At 48.6% G+C, this 19777-nt stretch overlaps 1 protein-coding gene across 7 annotated transcripts in view; it reads left to right on the forward strand.

The window, feature by feature from the left end:
- The window catches only part of FMNL3 (formin like 3), a 53846-nt gene that overhangs the window by 16104 nt on the left and 17965 nt on the right, over window positions 1-19777 (forward strand). For 4 of the 7 annotated variants that reach the window (XM_019419264.2, XM_019419266.2, XM_019419265.2 and 1 more), the window contains exons 1-4: window positions 13725-13994; window positions 15449-15532; window positions 17522-17602; window positions 17883-17959. In XM_019419264.2, the coding sequence (XP_019274809.2) occupies window positions 13740-13994; window positions 15449-15532; window positions 17522-17602; window positions 17883-17959 (497 nt within the window). In that variant the 5' untranslated portion in view covers window positions 13725-13739. Of the gene's footprint in view, window positions 1-13724; window positions 13995-15448; window positions 15533-17521; window positions 17603-17882; window positions 17960-19777 lie in introns of those variants that run through there. The other 3 variants (XM_019419270.2, XM_019419271.2, XM_019419268.2) reach the window with 1 other exon arrangement.

The raw sequence follows: 19777 nt of genomic DNA on the forward strand, positions 1-19777 counted from the left end.
AAGAAGTATGAATTATTGTTGATGGGTAGGGATTGGTTTTATGTACCTCAAGTGGTAAAATCACTGAACTGCCCACCACACGGTAGCCACCTTGCTTTACCACTTGATGACGTTGGCCTTGTCATGACCTATGCAAAGGCCTTAGGATCTCTAGGAACTGGCATAGCCCTTGACCTCCCCTTTAGCACATTTCATTTCTTATACATCCATGGAAGGATCAGACTTTAAGAGCCTTCTGGACTGGGGCATTTAGCAAGGCCAGAACAGTTAGCATAAGCCTGCCCAGGTCCAGACGTGTGCTCCTGGGACAGTACTGAACCCTGGGGTGGTAGGGGCCACTCTTATGTGGGTTCATTTGTAGATTGGAGATCACATACTCCCCTCCCCTCAGTGGCAGCCTTAGAGTGAGGCCCATACAATGTTCTAGAATGGATGGATGAGAGCTAACTGGGGAAGAGTGTCTTTGTTTAAACCTTCTGTGTCCAGAATATGCTTGAGCCCCTTACTTTGGACAGGCTTCTCGTTTGTGGTTGTGGTTATTTTGTTTTTACTCACTGCTCAGCGGAATCAGCATCACACAAGCACTCATTATCCTCAGGCCCTGGCAGTCAGGGCACTTGGTGAATCCCTTGTAAAGTGCTCACGTCTGCAGATTATTTTCCAATGCATTTGGCATGAGTTCCAGAATGATGGTCCAATAGCAGCTATTACTCGCTCCCTTTGGGTTGGCTAATTACTGCTGGCATCATGGGTGACTAAGGAAGTAAGAATCTGTGCTTTTATGGGACAACTGGTCCTGGTGAGCTCCCAAGACATTTACTTGTCATTTCCCCAGAATATTCTTGTTAAAAGTTTTGAGCATAAGCTCAGGAGGTGTGAGGGGTAGCCAGCTAGACAGTGTCTAGTGGCATTTGGCTTCTCCATTGATTCTTTCCAAGAATTGTAAAGAAATCATCTAGGACCTGTTGCTGCAGATGCCCAGGGAAATATCAAGATGGTGTCATAACATTATAAAAATACTACCAGCTGCTTCCGATTGTCTTGGAAGCAAGAGGGCAGGCAGCTTAGTCCATCCTTATTCTGTGGCAAGGCAGGCAAAGATTCCCGTCAGTGCTCTGGAGGGCCTCTGAGGCTGTGAACTGAGAATGGTTAAGGTGTCATCTTCCCTGCCTGGAGAGGGGAGAAGGACACAATGCTAGCCCTCAGAGATTTGCTGAGTGCAGCCTAGCTAGCCTTCATTCACTCAGTAAGCATTTATTGAGCACTTAAAATTATGTTAAGTGTTAAGAAAAGTAAAGATGACTAAGACCATGTCTGCTCCCAGGAGTTCAGTCTAGAGGGGGAGACAAACACACTAAACATATAATTGCAGTATACGGCTTGGGAAGTGCAATGGTATAGATAATGCAGGAGCATCTGGGGAGCACAGAGGAGAGGTGGGGCTCAGGGAGTGCTGCCTGTGGGAGGAAATCTATGCTGGCTAAAGGGATAATTAGGAGTTGGAGAGAAGTGTAGGAGAGAAAGCATTCTAGGTAGAGGAGACAGCATGAACAGAGGCAGCAGAGTGAGGCAGAGCAGATAGGTTGAGAATCCTCATGCAGCCACTTGAAGTCATTGAATTGTAAGGTGTCAGGCAGAGTGGTGGGAAAGAAGACAAGAGTCGTAAGGAGGTTTTGAATGCCGTGCGGAAGGGACTATACTTTCTACTTTTTGTACAGAGTGGCATGGTCAGATTTTGAGTTGTGGGTAGGTCAGTCTGGCAGCCATGGGTGGGAATCAGAATTGGAGGTGGGCCGCCGAGTGGGAGGCCTTGGTAGTGGAGTGATGGCAGTGGGATTCTGAACCAGGGCTGGTATGTGTGATGGAGACCGTGGGACAGACTCGATAGATAGTTACCAAAATTAAATTTGGGGGACTTGGGGTGCCTGGGTGGCTCAGTTGGTTGAGTGTCTGACTCTTGATTTTGGCCCAGGTCATGAACTTAGGGTTGTGGGATCAAGCCCCAGGTCAGGCTCTGTGCTGGGCATGGTGCCTGCTTGAGATTCTCTCCCTCCCTCTCTCCCTACCCACCCCCCCACAAATTGAGGGGACTTGACAATTGATTAGATTTGACATTGGGAAGATGGAGATGAGGGACAAGGGAGGAATTCAGGATGACACCAGGTCATCCAGGACACCTAGCTTGCTAGGTTAGCTAGATGGAGGTTCCACTGGTTAAGAACATAGGAGAGAAAATAACATAGAAGGAAAAGTGATAAGGCCAGTGTGAGACACATGAAGTTGAAGAGCCTGTGGAAGTCCAGGTAGAATGTCTAATGGACTGTTGGATATTTTAAGCTGAAACTCAAAGGAGAATTCTAGGATGGAAATAAGTATTTGACAGTCATCTGTGTCTACTGGTCAAGTAAAATTGGGCCTGAAACATTTTCATGCCTTTCTCTGTATCCCCACAGACAGCACAGCCCTTTAAGTGACTGGGAGGGACAACAACTAGGACGTATTCACTATCACAAGGAGAGGACAGACTCGCTAGGAAGAGTGGTTAGTTGAAGGGGCCAAAAATAGAGATTTGTGGTAGAAATCAGACCTCAGGTTTGCACACTACAGGTTTAACCTGAGGAAGTCAGGAGACAATGGGGAAGTGATTTGAGATAAGGTGGAACACTAAAGTCAGCTTAGCAAAATCTCCAGAAAGTTAGAGGACTTGTTCCAGATCACTCAGCAGGGTGCCTTAGTCAGTGACACATTTGTGTCTCCCTGAATTCTGGTCCCAGCTTTCCTGTGAATCCCCTGGGTGACCGATGGTGTCTCGGTCTTATCTTTCAAAGGGGAGTGTGTGCAACTGCTTTAACCTAGAGAATTAAGAAACGTATAAATAGATATATTAACCTATACTGTTCCACTCTATATAGTCTAACTTTTATGTATTTAAAAAAATTGTTTTAAATTTATTTTTTAATGTTTATTAATTTTTGAGAGATAGAGAGATGGACAGAACACAAGCAGGGGAGGGGCAGAGAGAGAGAGGGAGACACAGAATCTGAAGCAGGCTCCAGGCTCCAAGCTGTCAGCACAGAGCCCGATGCGGGTCTCGAACCCACAAGCCATGAGATCATGACCTGAGCCGAAATTGGATACTCAACTGACTGAGCACCCCGGTGCCCCCCACTTTTATGTATTATAAAGCTATGAAATTGTATTTTGAATGGGTGCTTAGAAGTTAACTCCTGGAGCTGCTCATCCCAGTTACTGTTTACAGAGCTCTTCTCCCGTGCCAGGCACCATGCAAAATCCTTTTCATTTATTCATTCATCCCTTCATTTAATTCTTATAAGAAGTAGATACTATAATCTACATTTTATAGGTGAAGAAACTTAGGTTCAAAGAAATTTAATAACTTTTCCACTGTCTCATAAAAAGTACCAGGATTCCATCTAGGTCATCCCCGATTTCAAAGCCCACGCTGTTATCTGTAGCACTCTGAGTATTTATTTATTTTTTAAATGTTCATGTATATATTTAGAGAGGGGGAAAGGGGCAGAGAGAGAGAGGGAGAGAGATCCCAAGCAGGCTCTGTGCTGCCAGGGTAGATAGAGCCCGATGCGGAGCTTGATCCCACGAACCGTGAGGTCGTGACCTGAGCTGAAACCAAGCCACCCAGGTGCTCCAATAGCACTCTGAATGTTTTAAATGCCATTCATATATGAGGGAACTGTCACCACGTGGTATCCAAGAAGGCAGTTCCCTTGTCTCTTTGCGCTGTGTGGTCTCCTTCTTACTCTGAGATAGAAGTCTTGAACTTTAGGTGTCTGGCACACGTACCTTGTTTAGCTGGTTTTACCCCAGTCACGCTGGCCAGGGAAGCAGTGTTTAATAATCAACCAAAGCCAGTCAGACAAATCCAGGTGGACCTTCCCAAGTTAGAATGGAGATTTATATTTATTCATTTTTTTGGTAAAGAGATGGCAAGACATGGTAGAAAAAGCCATCCTGGCAAAAGTTATGTTGGAGGCCACATATCTGGATTGGAATCTGAGTTTTGCCATGTTCTGTGTGATCTTCAGCCAGTTGGTTTCAGCTTCTTAATTCTCTCACCAATTAAACAGGCATAACATTTACCTCCAGTGGTTATTGAAGGCGGTAAGGGAGATTATGTGAGAAAAGTGCCTGGCATGCAAGAGGTGCTCAGTAACATTCTCCTCCCCATCTGTGGCCCTGAGTGAATATGGCAGTTAGGATGCCAGACATCGCAAGAAGCAGAGAAGATTCAGGATCTCTTTGGGTCATGGGGTGGGAACTGTCAGAAGGCTTCTGAGAGATGTTGTGTTTTGTTTGTGTGTGTGTGTGTGTGTGTGTTTTTCCTAGCTGGACAGTCAAATGAGATGTAAAAAATCTGGGGCACTCAAAGGTGCAATTGGGGTGTGGGCACCTACGGCACCTCTGTCAAGCTCTGGCCTTAAAGGCATTAGGGGGACAATGTTGGGAAGACAGCTTCGATCAAGAGCATACCGGAGTTGTTATTGTTCCTCCGCCCCGAAGCACTGAGGACAGACCCCCATTTGAGAGCAATTGAGAAAGCAAGGAGAGACAGAAGACTTGTAGTGCCTCTCCCCAGCTCATAGGACTTGTGACAGATGTGTGCCCTTGTTGGGCCTCAGTTTATCCTTCCATAAAGCAGGAGTCATGCCCCTCCCACATACAGTCTGGAAGTAGGAAGGGATTCATTAAGTTTTATGGTTTGGTAATAAGCTCCTGGATTTAAAATGAGACTCCTGGAAAGCTGGAGCCTGGTCCGTCGCCAGTGTACTGGGTGAGATGGAGTGCTGCCCCCAGCTGGCCTCCGCTGTCCACATGGGTGGCCCACCGTACCTATTAAACTTGTTCTGGGTGCCAGACATTTTTGTTTAGGAAAAGCGTGTTCAAAGCAAAGTCCATGCCCTCATGGAGCTTACAATGTAGTTTGGGAAATACACAGAATGTGAAAGGTGAATAACAAAATGAGAGAGAAGTTATTTTTCCATGATATCTTGTAGTTGAAGGATCTAGTACAGTACCTGGCCTAGGGTAGATGTTTATCAATTGCAATTTCCCCTTTCTTTGTAAATATGTAGGAGTTATCACAAAGGAACACACGTCTTCCAGTTGGCACAGTGTGTGATAACATCGAGGACACTAGAGTTGTTGAAGGTGTAACTGAATATGATTGTCAATAGGAGGTGAAGGGCAAAAAACCTCAAGGAAGTTCAGATGAAGGAGTGTGAAATCTGGGTGGTTTGGGGGAGGTTCCATGAGGAAGGTTGATTGTATTGATCCTGAAGGATGCATACAATTTGAAAAGGGACAGAGAAGGGCTAATGTAATTCATTGTCTCATTGTGTGAGGTTACAAACTCAGGCTTTGGAGTCAGACTTGGGTCCAGATCCCAGCCCCACCACATACTTGCTCTGTGAACTGGGGCAAGTTCCACAGCCCTTCCAAGCCTTTGCTAACTCGCCTATAAAATGGGAATAATGCAGGGTGCCTGGGTGGCTCATTTGGTTGAGAGTTGACTCTTGGTTTTGGCTCAGGTCATGATTTCATGTTTCGTGAGTCTGTATTGGGCTCCGTGCTGACAGTGTGGAGCCTGCTTGGGATTCCCTCTCTCTCTCTCTCTCTCTCTCTCTCTCTCTCTCTCTCTCTCACTTGCTCTCTGCCCCTCCCCTGCTCGCTCTCCTCTCAAAATATTTTTTTTTAATGGGAAAAATGCTAGTCCCAACTTCATAGAGTTGTTGTGAGACTTAAGTGAGATAATTCATATATAGTTCTTACCACAGTTCTGTGAATAAATGTTAGCTTTTGTCATTATTACTGTTTTCATTTTAATAGTAGTATCATTATTATCCTATTCATAGCCACCTACTTACCTTAGCTCCTAAGACCCTTTATGTTCTGGCTGTTCCCTGCCTACTGTAATTTCCTCCTATACACCATCATTTCATTATGGCAAATCACTTAGGGACTTCTGGACTTTTTATGATGTTTTGTGCTTCCAGGTCATGGAGATGCTGTTTCCTTGCCTAGAATATCACCATCTTCCCCTCTTTCATTGCCTTTTCCTGAGTCCTTCCTGCTTGATGTTTAAGACTAAATCCTATAGGATCTCTTCCAGGAAACCTTCCTTGGTCACTCTCTCCAGTTAGATGTTGCCTCCCTGGGCTCCTACAGCCCATGTGCAGCTTTTCACAGTAGTGCTGCCTACACTCACCCTCGTTTGCTTATCTACCTTGCCCTTTGGGATGTAAACTTCCTGAATATAGGGATCCTGCCCTATTTATTTTTATATTCCCAGCTCCTAGCTTAGTGCTTGGCATATAGTTGTTTTCCAGCTAAACGTTGAATAAAAAACCCAAACAAACAAACCAACCAACAAACAAAAAACGTAACTAGCATTATATGTAACATTTACTATCTAGCTTCTGGTTTAAATGCTTTACATATGTTAACTTATTTAATCATCATAACAACCCTATGAAGTAGATACTATTTTTACCTCCATTTTATAGATGAGGAATCTGTATCTCATAGAGATTAAATAATTCTCTCAAGGCCACATAACTGGTAAGTGGTAGAACCAGGATTCATGCCAGGACAGTGTGGCTCATCATTCGCCGCTTTAACCACGCTCTGAGGTTGTGATAGGATATTTATTGGATGTCCAAGAAAGGGTGAGGAGACATTAGCCATAAATCACAGCTCTATGAATACATGTTTAAAGGCATTAGTAAATGTGTGGAGACACTGTTGGGGTGGTGGTGGGTAACCTTCCCACTTTCACTTATGAAAGATTTGCTAGAAAAGGTGGGATTTCACCTGTTCTTAATAGAAGAAGAGGCTTGGCTGACAGTTTGGAATGATCTCTCTAGGGTGTCATGGAGCAGAACACTTAAATCTAGGAAGAAGAGGAGTATATGTATGGGGAAATTGAAGTTGCCCAGTCTTTATAGAGCACCTACTACAGTGGTAAACAACCTGGTAGTGATCCCTCTGGTGGTGATCCCTGTGCTCAGGAGCCTGTGGTCTAGCAGGCTGTAAGAAGATGAGTCTAATTATAGAGAAAGGCAGGGAAATGACTCAGATTTATGACATGAACTGAAGGACAGAGTTTAAACTCAGCATGAGGAGTGGGAGCTTGCTGAGAGAGCTGCAGCATATAAAGAAAGTGATTTGTGTTACAGTAGAAGGCAGATTATAGGAGAGAGAACCCGGAAGTAGAAAGGGCAGTAGTGAGAAGTTGGATAATCCCCTCCAAAAATTACCAAGGGCCAAAAAAGAAGTTGGTGGTAGAGAGGTAGTAGCAGGATCAGTTACTTATTAAGCACCTGCACATGATTCAAAAAAGGAAAAGGCAGGGTGCCTGGGTGGCTCAGTTGGTTAAGCGTCGGACTCTTGGTGTTGGCTCAGGTCGTGATCTCATGGTCGTGGGATGGGGCCCTGCACTGGGCTTTGCACTGAGTGTGGAACCTGCTTGGAATTCTCTCTCTGGCTCTCCCTTGCTCACTCTCTCTCAAAATAAATAAATAAAGATTTAAAAAAAAAAAACAAAAAAGGAAAAGGCATAATGCCTACCCTCAAGAAATTCATGTTCTAGTTGTGAGTAGAGGAAACACACACATGAAAGACACTATATGGAACACATTTAATTTGTGCTGAGATCCATGATATCAGTGACCAGGTATTTTCTTTCTTGTTGCTTCACCCATCTGGACTTCATTTCCAAGGTCACGTCATGGTCCAGAGTAGTTGTTGAAGTTCTAACCATTACCTCTGCATTTCAACCAGCTGGAAGCAGAAAGGAGAAAAGAAGAGTATGCTCCCTCCTTTTAATGACAGCTCTCAGAAATCATACACACTACTTCTGTTTATGTCCCACAGGTCACATAGCTATACCTAAATGCAAAGGAAGATGAGAAATATATCAATGCTGGGCTGCCAACTGCTCACCTGAAATTTGGAGATTCATTACTAAGGAACATGAGGAGAAGAAGTTGGGGCATAGCAAGCAGGTCTCTGCCATATCATTTTTCACATATGATTATGCTTTGGAGCTCGGAAGAGGGGCTGATTATTTTAGGCTGGGTGGTCACGGAGCTGATGGATTTTGAGTCAGTAAGAGGTAGGGATTCAGGAGATTGGGGAAACATCAGTTACAAGCAACTCCAACTACAAGCAAGAGTGGCTGTTCCAGGAGAGGACAAGGCTGGTCAGAGATGCCAGAGCCAACCCAGGCAGAATCCCACCTCTGAATCTCTTTCTTAGTTTAAGATGTTAAGAGCAGCATGCCAAAGTTCAGGTTTTCTTCTGTGAATGATAAGAAGTGAGAGAAGATATCTTGTTTGAGAAGAGACATGGTTTATCTTATGTTGCTGAGAAGTTGAGAAATTTCATCCATGTGCAGGTTGGAGGAGAAGGAGGGCTGAAAGTAGGGATGCTAGCTGGAAGGTTATCCCAGAGGGTCGGGAGTAAACAATAAGGGCCTATCTGATGGTGATAGTGGGAATGGAAGGGAAGGTATGGATGAGAGGCCCTGGGAGGGATGTGCGTTGAGTCTTGGTAAGTAACAGGCTGTGGTCTGGGGAGAGAGAGGAAAATGCCCTTTGTGGGATGTAAGTATTGTGTCCTCTGAGAGGTAGCGCTGCCTATCAGGGCTCCCCAGGCAGGAGGGCAGAATATCATGAGGAGAAGGGGGCACCTTGGCTGTCCACAGGGAGAATGTGAGGCTCTCTGTCTCAAACCTCCTTAGCTTTGGAAATCTAGCTGCCCCCAGCAGAATAGTTTCCATTCTGCGTAACTGGGGAGTGTGTGGGTCTGGCTAACCGCGAGGAGGGGCTGAGGAGCCAGCAGACAGATCAAGTTGCTGTGGCAGTAGCTTTTTAGCTAGGGCCTGGGGGCTCTGTTGGGAAGAGCTAACATGAGTTCCCCTATCTGAGCTTGTGTGCTCCTTGACCGAATAGGCCATAAGGGATGTCCTCAGCTGGCGTCTGGATGCCAGGTTACGTGACATCAGTTGTGAGGCCAACAGTGTGGCAGAGGTGGAATTGGGGATTTGCTGGCTTTCGGGATGTGGCCAACTTCCTTTGCCTTCCAGGGTCGAATCTAAAGGTCCTCCAGGGTTAGGAAGAGGCCTTGGGGGTACGGTTATATTTGGAAAAAGCTACCTCTTTGATTGATGCTGGCCTTTTAGGGCCTCTCCTTCCTCTGACTTCCCTGGTGTGAGTTGCAGAGCTCAGCCTGAGACATCTGGTGAACCCATCTCTTTTTCCTCCAGGCTGCCCAGGGACTTGGCCCATAACTGCTCAGCAAGTCATTTCTGGTTATAGAGTCATCAGTGACCACAGAAGCACGTTCTCCGGTCAGGGCTCCAAGCCTGTGAAAGCTGGCCTTCCCCTGGCAGCTCATCCCCAGAGCGATAGCTCCAAGGAAACAAAACCAGAAAGCTACACCTACCCAGTACAAACATTTAGTCGAGGAGCACCTACTTTTCTGATGTCCTCTGTCGTGAGGTGCCCCAGCAAATTTCCCCTAAGTGTGATAGGGCAGCTCGGGCCTAGAGGAAGCTGTGTGTGGCTAGAGATGTGTTGCATGTCTGCAGCCTGAGCTCCCTGCCGGAGCTTGCAGCCCGAGGACGATGAGGAACAGAGGCGAACTGCACTCCTGAGGCAGCACCAGGGCTGGAGGCCTAGAATGCACCTCTTCTTATCCTCGAATTCTCCCATGTGCAGGGGGCTGAGTGAAGCATTCACCCCCACCTCTCCCTGCAGCCAAGTGTCCTGAATCCATCTTGTGATTGCTTTCCTGCCACAGGACACGGTTCTTCTCCCAGAACCTTTTACAGTTGACTCCATTTCATTCCAGGCTGTCTCAAGTGTTATCTCCATACCTGAGTTCTGGAAAGAGGATGGGAGGGAGGCAAGGAGAGCAGTCTCCCACTTGACAGCAAAACCAGGCTCAAGTTGGTTTGGTCCGTAAGGGCTGCAGTGAGACCTGGCCTCCTATCCGTTTGTTTCCTCCCCTGCACTACTCCCACCAGTTACGGGACTGGGGAAAAGTGGGGGGCTGTAGAGGGGCTGCTCCGGACCTTCTTCCCTTTAGCTCTTGGATCTTTGATCAAACTCTGATTTTTAGTTTGACTTTTTATTTCTTTTTGACAGGATTGTAGTTTGGGGGTGGGGAGTTTAGGAGGAGCTGTCCTGAAAGAAGATAAACAGTGACGCAGAGGCGGCAGCAGCAGCAGCGTAGGCAGTGGGCTGGGCTACCGGCCTGCCTGCCTGCCGTCTGGGCGGGCTGGGTGGAGGGCTCCCGCCCTGCACACTGGCCAGCTGGCTTGTGTTAAAGCGCTGGCTGAAAATAACTCTCATTGTCTGGGAGCTGCTACTGCGGCAGGGCTGGCTGTGGCCGCCAAGGGGGCTGAGGCGGCAGAGCTGGTACCTCCCACCTCCTTGGGCTCTTGCCCTTTGGGAGCGATGCCCGGCTGGCCACAGCTGTGGCTGCTGCCCACCAGTAGAGATACGTGGAGGGCAGGCTGGGCCACTCCTAGTGCTCTGTCCTTTTGGCAGCTGGGGTTGGGCCTTTGTGCCTGGTGTTGCTTGCTTTGCTGTTGGCTTGGGCAGAGTTGTTGGTTTGTGAGAGAACGCAGGGCGGGAACACAGGGCGGGAACGCAGTGCTCCAGCTCCTCCTACAGCAGTCTCCTGGGCTCCCAAACCTTGTGCCTCCTCACCATATTCTATCTCTGCCCATCTGTGTAATGGGCTGATCTGTGGGTGCCTAAGAGGACTTGTTGGCAGCTGTGGCCAGGGGCTCGGCAGCATGTGGTGCCCAGGATAGTGCTTCACTTAATCTCTGGGGAAGTTCTAGATTCAGCTTCTCAGACTCCCCACCCTCCATGGACTGAGCACAGGGACTGGGGCTACCATACTTGGGAGAAGTGTCAGCCATAAGGCACTTGGTGGGAGGTGGTTCTGAGAGGGAAAACACTGAGAAAACCAGCCCACATTCTATATTTGCTCAGAATAAACAGTCCCTACCTGCCTTCCCTAAAGACTCCAGAATCCCCTTCGCAGGAAAATTTCAGACATCCCTCTTCATGCCTCTCAGAGGAGCTGGGCCAGCGTTCGTCTCTGTTCCTAAGATTTATCATGATTGACTGGGACCAACAGAAACAGGAGTTTTTGGTCCTTCCTATTTCTGTTTGTTGGGTTTTCCCCAGACCCGGCCCAAGGAGACTGACAGAGTCAGGGGTGAGTCCCAGAGCAAGACCCACACCTTCAAAGGAAACTCCAACCCCACCGGCATTTCCCTTCCCCTGCTATGGGAAGGAAATGAGGAGGGGCTAACTGGCTAGGGGTACAGAGCAGGAAAGGGAAGGGAACCTCTGTGACCAGAGCCCCCTCATTCCTCCTTGGCTTCACTGGGGCTGACAGGGGGTGGGTGGGGAGTCAGGAAGCCTTGCTGGAGGGACTGAGCCCTTGCTCTCACAGAACCCAGGAGGGGGTTAGGCACTGATCAGGGCTCTGTGCCTGACCTCCAACTGGCAGTCAACCAGACCAGCCCTGCCGGAGAAGCATCAGACCCACCCCTTTCTGCTGCTTCCCGTTATAGGTTTTTATTATTAGATTTCTGGCTGGTTGCTCTGATTTAGGAACTAGTCTCAGAGTTGCTTTCGGTGTGAGTTCATCTTCCCCTTCTCCTTACATCTCTCTGGGGTCTCCCCCTCCCTCCTCAAGGATGTTGGTATATAATTGTCTCCTAGTCTTAGGGATGGGAGGGCTGAGAGGGTGGGGGTAGGTATAAAGGATTACTCTGTCCCAAGCATTGAGAAGCAGTGCTGAAGGAGGGACAGAGGCAGAGATAGAGACGACCGAGAAGCCAAGAGGGGTCCTTGGGATGTTAGAACATTACACCGGGTTCTCAAGAGGAAGGGGAACGAAACTGTTGAACACCCACAGTGTTCCAGACACATATGGACATAAAATATTTATCATTTAATCCTCAGAAAATCCTGTGAAGTAGTGAGATTATCTCTGTTTTATGGATGAGCTTTGAAGAGCCCAAAGTTGATCTTGGGCTCTCTGACTCCACAATTGGTGCCTCTGTTCCAAGACAGCTGCACCCCCTTTCTGTTCAGCAAGGGTTTCAGTGAAGAGTTAGCAAGAATTTAGCCTAGCTGCTGCCTTAAGAGAGCCCACAGTCTCTGTGGAACCACTGAACAAAAATGTCAAGGAAACACACCTTTGAGACCGGAACATGTCAGGTTTGTTCCCTGGCTGTCCCCGGAACTCAGGAAGTTGTCCTTCCTCAAGACGTCAGAAGCCTGCTGGACTCACACACGTTATCGATTAGAGTCAGAAGCCCTAATGCCTTTGTCTGGCAAGGAGAGAAACCCATGGTGGGTGGCTCCCACCCCGCAGCCGGGGACTGATTTCTTGTGGGAGTGCTGGAGGCTGAGGGAATTCCCCCACCCACTTCCTTCCCCATCACACTTGGGCCCCACAGAAGCAGAGAAGCAGAGACAGCATCACTGTCTAGAAAGTGCCACACAAAGCTCTAGACTGGAGGCTGTGGGCCTGTGGTCACAGCTGATTCATGCTTTTGCCACCAGTGTCCGTACTCCGGAAGGCCATCTCTCTTGGGCATCTAAAGTTTTACCAGGTCCCTGAGGTGCCTCCTCCAGGCTCTTAGGCTAGGGTTCCCAAAGGGGGTGACTTTGTTCTGCCTCCGAAGCCCTGGGGGCACCAGACATTTCCTCCCCAGTTCACCTGGGGAGGTGGGAATGCGCGAGGCCACAGCAGCTGATAGTGGGTGGCTGAGGAAGTTGGTGTAGACAGGATGTGATGTCTGCTACAGTAGCAGCAACCCCACCCCGCACCGCCTTCTCCGCCAGTCACTTTCTTCCAGGGGAGACAACTATTTTCTATTTCCATGGCATAGACTTAGGAGAAACAGGCAGAAGACAATGAAGTGCTCAAGATGTACACAGAACCAGAACTAGGCCTGAGGTCTGTTTCTGCTCTGGTCTCACCTAGGCTTAGCTAGCAGCAGCCTGGCTGTGGTTAAGAGGGAGACATTGGTCTGAGCTCACCTTCAACCTTTGGGTCTCTGTTCTGTTGTGGCCTCTTGCCCCTGTCCTCTTCTCCACACAGACATGCTGATATTGGCCCTTAGCCTAGGAGTTGCAGAGAGAACATTCGGGATTGTATTTGCCCAGCCAGCCATCCCTACTGCATCAGCAGCAGGGGGATTTGATTAGCCCCTCTTTCCTGCAGGAGTTCAGGCAGACTAGCAGGGCAGCAGAAACCATGAGGAGGGGTATGATGGGTGATCCTCTTCCCCTTCTTTCTTCTCTCCCCTGCCGCATTTTGATATTCCTAAACACTGAGCAAAAATCCCAACCGTACTCCTTTTTTGAAGTGTAGTGGAGCTGGGCCCATTACTCAGAACCAGGATGTCTTAACCTTAGGTTTACCATCCACTTACTCTCCACTAGGTGCCTATCATGGTATTAGACATTATCAGGGGTTGGAGACCATATGAATAGACACAGTCCTTTAGGGGTTAAGAGAGTGTATAACTAGTTTAATAGTATGTGTGTAGATAAATACATAATAGATAAATCTAACAGAAATAAATGATATTTAAGGTTTTTCTTTCAGTTTCTTAGAATATGGAGGGCCGACTCCCAGGATACTCCCACTCTTCTGGAATAATGCAGGGCCTGTGTGACTCCCGAGGATCGTGGGTGCACACATTTTGTGTCCCCGGGGATGAGGATGTCAAGGAGTGGGCAGATGTAACCCAGTGGTCACGCTTGGGTGACCAGGGAGTTAGAGCTGAACTTGGAGCAGTAAGTAAGGGAGAGAAAGATGAGAGGAAGGCCTTTCAGGTGGCCTGCAGCGTGCTGGGGGAAGAAGTCAGATTTGTGGGAAGTCCTGTGGGTTATCAAACAGCCGTGGTACTTCAGGTAAGAGATCATATTTGATTCAGGAATATGGGGTGGGGGGCAGGTGCAATGATCTGCCTTTAGAGGCAAGGGCTATGACCTCCAACAAAGGCAGCCACGCTGGTTAGAAGAGAAGCTTGACTGGATGGGGGTAAAGGAGGGGAAGGTAGGACTGTTAGCCTGTGTGGGGATAGACCATGGGTGCCTTGGGCTTCCCTCACTCTTTATTCTTTCTTTATTCATTTAGCAAACAGTAGTGAGCAAAAGAAAATGACTCCTGGTCCCTTCCATAGTCTAGGTTAGAGTGTCTTTCAGTAAGGGGGTGGGACATTTTATTGTGTCTTAATTAATTGGAAGGTATGTCACAAGTAATTTGCTATTAATGATTAAAGTACTGAAATTGTGTAAATTATTTCCTTAGAAAAATGAGCAGTTATCTTCATGCTAAGGTCCTTCTCATGCATTTGTATCCCAGTATGGGGAAAAGGGGTAGACTCGTAGCATCTACATGGGCTGTGGCTGGTTCAGGATTCACCCTCGGTTGTGCACCATGCAGGAAGGCCACCCATCCCTCAGGCTGAGGGGGAAAAGCAGATTGAAAGTTGCTGTCTTAGGGGCGCCTGGGTGGCGCAGTCGGTTAAGCGTCCGACTTCAGCCAGGTCACGATCTCACGGTCCGTGAGTTCGAGCCCCGCGTCGGGCTCTGGGCTGATGGCTCGGAGCCTGGAGCCTGTTTCCGATTCTGTGTCTCCCTCTCTCTCTGCCCCTCCCCCGTTCATGCTCTGTCTCTCTCTGTCCCAAAAATAAATAAAAAAAAAAAAAAAGAAAGTTGCTGTCTTAGGGGCGCCTGAGTGGCTCAGTCAGTTGAGCATCTGACTCTTGATTTCGGTTCCGGTCATGATTTCACAGTTCGTGAGTTTGAGCCCCATGCTGTGCTCTGTGCTGACAGTGTGGAGCCTACTTGGGATTCTCTCTTTCCCTCTCTTTCTGTGCTTCCACCACTTGTGTTCTCTCTCTCAAAATAAATACATAAACATTAAAAAAAAAAAATGTGTTGCTTTAGACAGGTGGCTTTCAAACTTTTTTGCCTTGTCCCATGTTAAGAAACACATGTTATGGCCTGACTTCTGTGTGTGCATATATATATGAAATTACTTAAGACATGAAAGAAACAAAAGTTTCATGAAACATTGCAGTTAATTCTGGTATCTTCTAGCCTATTCTATTTTAATCTGTTTTCATTTTAAAATAAAGTTAATCTCGGCTCACTAAATTGGAAAACATTGCTCAACCAAACTGAATTAAATATGAAGGGGAGGCAGATGGACTGCCCTGCCTCTCTGAGCCTTCCTTATCAACCACAGAGTGTCAGGGTGAAGCTGGGGGGTCCAGGAGGGAAAAGGTATGCATGCTCCAGCCTTTCTCTTCTCTGGGTGCAGGGAGCTTTCAGCCCATTGACTCAGGTTCTCTCCTCAGAGCTCCATGAACCTGCCTCCTGACAAGGCCCGGCTCCTGCGGCAGTATGACAATGAGAAGAAGTGGGATCTGATCTGTGACCAGGTATGAGGTTTGGGGCAGGTCCAGAAGCAGGGGTTGTGTCTTGGGCTGGACAAGGCAGCAGGGCCAAAGGCACTGACCATAGCCCTGGGGTCCCTCGAGAAACTCTGGCCTGGGCTTCACCTCGGTTCATGCTCGCTTTCTGTTCCAAGAGGATGCTCCCAACAGAGACCGGGCTGGTAGGCCAAGTTCCTCTCTAACTCCTACAAAGAGCTGTCTTGATTTCTTCCTGATGGGCAGGAGCCTGAGGAAGTTTGTGTAAGTCTAGCTGTCTGTCTGTCTGCAGAGGAGTGGAGTAGTTTTCCCCACAGACCCTGTTTCTGCCTTTTCTCAGGATGAGGGCTCTGCCTGGCAGGGTAGACCGAAGGACCGTTTCTTTCTCACTCTGCCCTAGACCTGCCTTTTCTCATTATTTACAGGCCTCTAGGAATGAGAAGACTCAGCCCCCTAGTCTTCTGTTCCCAAATCTCAGAACGTGAGGATGGAAAGCTCCCCAACATGAATGGTGTTTCAAGCTGGAAGAGAACATAGAGATTATCAGAACCAAGAACCAACACCCATGGCCTGGTTCTTTCCCTTGCTCACATTTGGAGACCACAGGCCATGAGGTTCTGAACTCAGATGGGCCTGTCTGCACAGCCAGGAGAGTCCACTTTTACTTCCTTACCTCCTGGGGTATGAAAGCACCTGGTGCAGGATGTAGGCCACGAGCTTACCCAGCACTTTGTCTTCAGCCTTGTCACAAATTTATTATTTCTTTTCAAGCACTGAGCAGAGTCATAATAGCTAACATTTATTAAGTACTTCTTGTGGACCGAGGACTTTACATATACTGAAGTATCTCGTTTAGTCCTCACAAAAACCCTCAAGGAAGGCACTGTTATGTTTTACGGATGAAGAACCCCAAGGCTCAGTACCTTGCCTGTCACTTGGAGCCAACTCCATCTGTGCTATTATTATGCTCCACTGTCTCCCAAATCATTGACCTCTGGTAGAATTATGCTTCAGAGAGCCTAGCCCAAGTCCTCTCCTCTCCAGGGAAGGCCCATTTCCATGTGTTCTGCATTAAGCGGAGCTGGTGAGCATGGTCAGCTTGGGGGTTGCAGAACAGTAGCCGGTTGGTACTGAGTTTCTTTAATTGATAATGTCTCCAGTCTTTTTTAGGTCACATAATTTCAGCATTTCTCAAACCTTTCTTTTTTCTTTCATTTTGTGTTTAGTTTCTATTTCCTAACATTATGTTGTTCTCCTGGACCCTCTGCAGCCCCTCCCCCCTCCCGCCCCCCACCAACTCTTCAGATATCTCAGTTGTGAAGGCCCTAACAGGACCAGAATGCTTAAGAGTTTTCCCTGAGTTTTCTCTTGGGTCAGATGTGGGGGTTGGGCCAAAATGGGGAGGGTATGGTCCTGTGCCCTGTGTGGAAGGGGATCGGGGGATGACCTCACCAAAAGCAGGCTTCAGCATTTGAGGTTGCCTGAATTGTCAGGGCCCGGGGCCTGGGCAAGGAACAGAAAGTGTGTTTGCAGCCCTGAATGTGTTAGTACTGTGACGCCAGTCTGGTCCCAAGTCTGGGTTTCAGGGCTGAGGAAGCTGCATTCTGCAAGGCCTAGCTCCTCTCTCCGTGGCCTTCCTAATCCCAGCCCATCAGTTAGCTAGGCAGTGGGCACCATTTCTCAATTGTATCTTTATTTTGGGTGCTATTCTCAGCTCTGTAATCCCCACATCTTATCAAGCAGCAGGCTCTTAAAATAATTTTCAGCATAGAAAAATATTTTAGGCTCAGAGATCACTAATTGGAGAAGGGGAAGATGGCAATAGATGGGAAGCACCTGAAAATAAGGAAGAGAACCTATGGTTTAGGTGATATTAAGGGCCAGGTGACGACTTTAGGAGGCTGGTCCCCTCACACTGGACACCATGAGTGTTTGACTTCCTCAGCACTCTCCTCAGAACTCTGGGTGTCTGTGCGCACACGTGTGTTTCCCTCACAGGAACGGTTCCAGGTGAAGAATCCTCCCCACACTTACATCCAGAAACTCCAGAGCTTCTTGGACCCCAGCGTAACTCGGAAGGTGAAGTGTGAGGCAGGGAGGCCCCCCCTTGCTGTCCCTTACAGTCCTATGGGGTTTGGGGCGCAAACATTTTGACTCAGGGTGGGACATTTGCTTCTGAGCAATGGGACTTTGGTTGCTGGGTTTGGAGGCCATGGGTCCGGAGTGGCTGGCTAATAACAGAGGGAAGGCTTATAACCGCTCTCTTGTATCCCTTCCTTTTCCTTTTCTACCCCTTTTGTTTGTACTGCAAAGTTGGATTGGGGGCCTCCAATAGTGACAGGAAATTCCATGTTTACAGAAGTTCAGGAGGAGAGTTCAGGAGTCAACCAAAGTACTGAGGGAGCTGGAGATCTCACTTCGTACCAACCACATTGGGTGAGTCCGAATCGGCCATCAGGATCTGGTGTCTTCTGAGGATGGTTTGCCTGTTTACTTCCCTGCCATCAGGGACAGTTGCCCCTTGAATGGCTTTGGTTCCTCAGAGCTTCAGACTGTTCTTTTTCTGGCTTTTCTCCTTTTCAGCTCTGCCAGCTGCTGACTGATGCTGCTGGCAAGCTTGGGGCCTCTCCTGGGGTCTTCAGCCTGTGGCTTTGAGTAGAAGACATTCCCATAGCAGCTGAGACTAGAGTCTGCCTGTGGCCTGGGGCTGGGCCAAGGGAGGCCCAGAGAATGCTAGGAATGGGGGAGCATATTACATCGGGTAGCTGAGACCTCGTTCCTGGACTGTTTGGTGCCCAGAAGATTATTTTCTTGATTACAAGACAATCTTAGTTCATAAGCAGAAGAAGCTTCCTAGTGCACCAAGGAAGAAGATCTAAGGCAGTGGGGGCGAGGAGTTGAATGTCTTCTGTATCTACAGACCCTGGTACTGCCAACCTATTGATGGGGCCCCTGGGAACTTCGTGAGTCTTGTTTTCTAGTTTCTGAGTGGGAAACCAGAACTTGCTAAACAGGCAGAAGGCTAATGCCTGAGGGACAATGAAAGGTGGCAGTGGTCTCAGTTTTATAAAATCATAACCAATCAGAGTATATGTAGTGAAAGTGAGAGAGAGAGAGAGAGAGAGAGAAAGGTGTGTGTGTGTGTGTGTGTGTGTGTGTGTGTGTGTGTATGTGTGTGTGTGTATGTGTGTGTGTACACAAAGGATAGTGAGGGATACCTGATGTTGGACTGCAGGCAGGGCTACAATCCTGATGGAAGGGCCTGGCACAAATGTTGAGAGCTTGCATGAGTGAGAAGTTGAGCCTGGGGTGGGGGTGGAGTGGCTGGGCAGGTGCCATCTCCAGGGTCCTGGGCTTCCTGAGAGCAGAGGTAGAATGAGCCAGATGACATCATCTGCATTTCCCCCTCTGTCCGCAACAGCCGCCCACTTGTTCACCCCAGGCTGAGTCTGCCTGGGGCTCTTATAGAGGCTACCTGTTTGTAGCCAGCTGCTGCAGCCATCACAGGGGAAATGGCACAGGAGAGAACAGGAAAGGGATAGTTCCTGGCCTCGGAGCTGTGCCTGGTGGCCAGAATTGGCTCCTACACCTCATCCACGAACCGGAATGAAAGCTGACATGCTAGGAAACTAAACCTCCGGCTTTATTTGGTAAATCCTCGCACAGGGAGTGACAGGGCCTCGTCAGCTACCCTGTGTGTGAGGGCAAGAGTGAAACAGATGGCAGCTCCCAATCCCACCTACCACCCGGCACCCTACCACAGGGCCTTCTCCTCCTTTCCCCTCCCCTCCCCTCCCTCTCAGGCCCTCCTTTCTTTCATAGTAAGTCTAGCTGCATGAGGATGGGGGCCCGTTCTTCTCCGGAGAGGGCCGCAGAGCAGTGTGCGACACTCCCTTCTGCTCACCCCTTCTACCTGGTGCCTGCCTCTCTGGCCACTGGCCAGGGGCTGGGGCCAGAGCAGCACGGTTCCCAGGCCTGGGGCCTCTTGGCAGTTGGCACACAAGTCAGAGGTCTGGACCTGGCCCTTGGTTCCCAGGGAAGAGCATAGTGTCTGGCATTTTAGGAGCTCCTGTTGTCTGTGGGGACGGGCCAGGCTGTGGTAATCATGTGGGGAGGGCCAGGCTCCTTCCTGGATTTCTGGGCAGGAAGAGTTTGTCAGGCTGGGGTGTGAGTGCTCCAGGGCAGTAGGAGCCCAGGGCAAGGTGGGGAGAGGAGGATCCTGCTTCTGTCATAGCCTGATCAGCCCGAGGGCCT

This window comes from Panthera pardus, unplaced genomic scaffold (genome assembly GCF_024362965.1).
Source record: "Panthera pardus isolate Hobbes unplaced genomic scaffold, ASM2436296v1 HiC_scaffold_6, whole genome shotgun sequence".
NCBI lineage: Eukaryota > Metazoa > Chordata > Mammalia > Carnivora > Felidae > Panthera > Panthera pardus.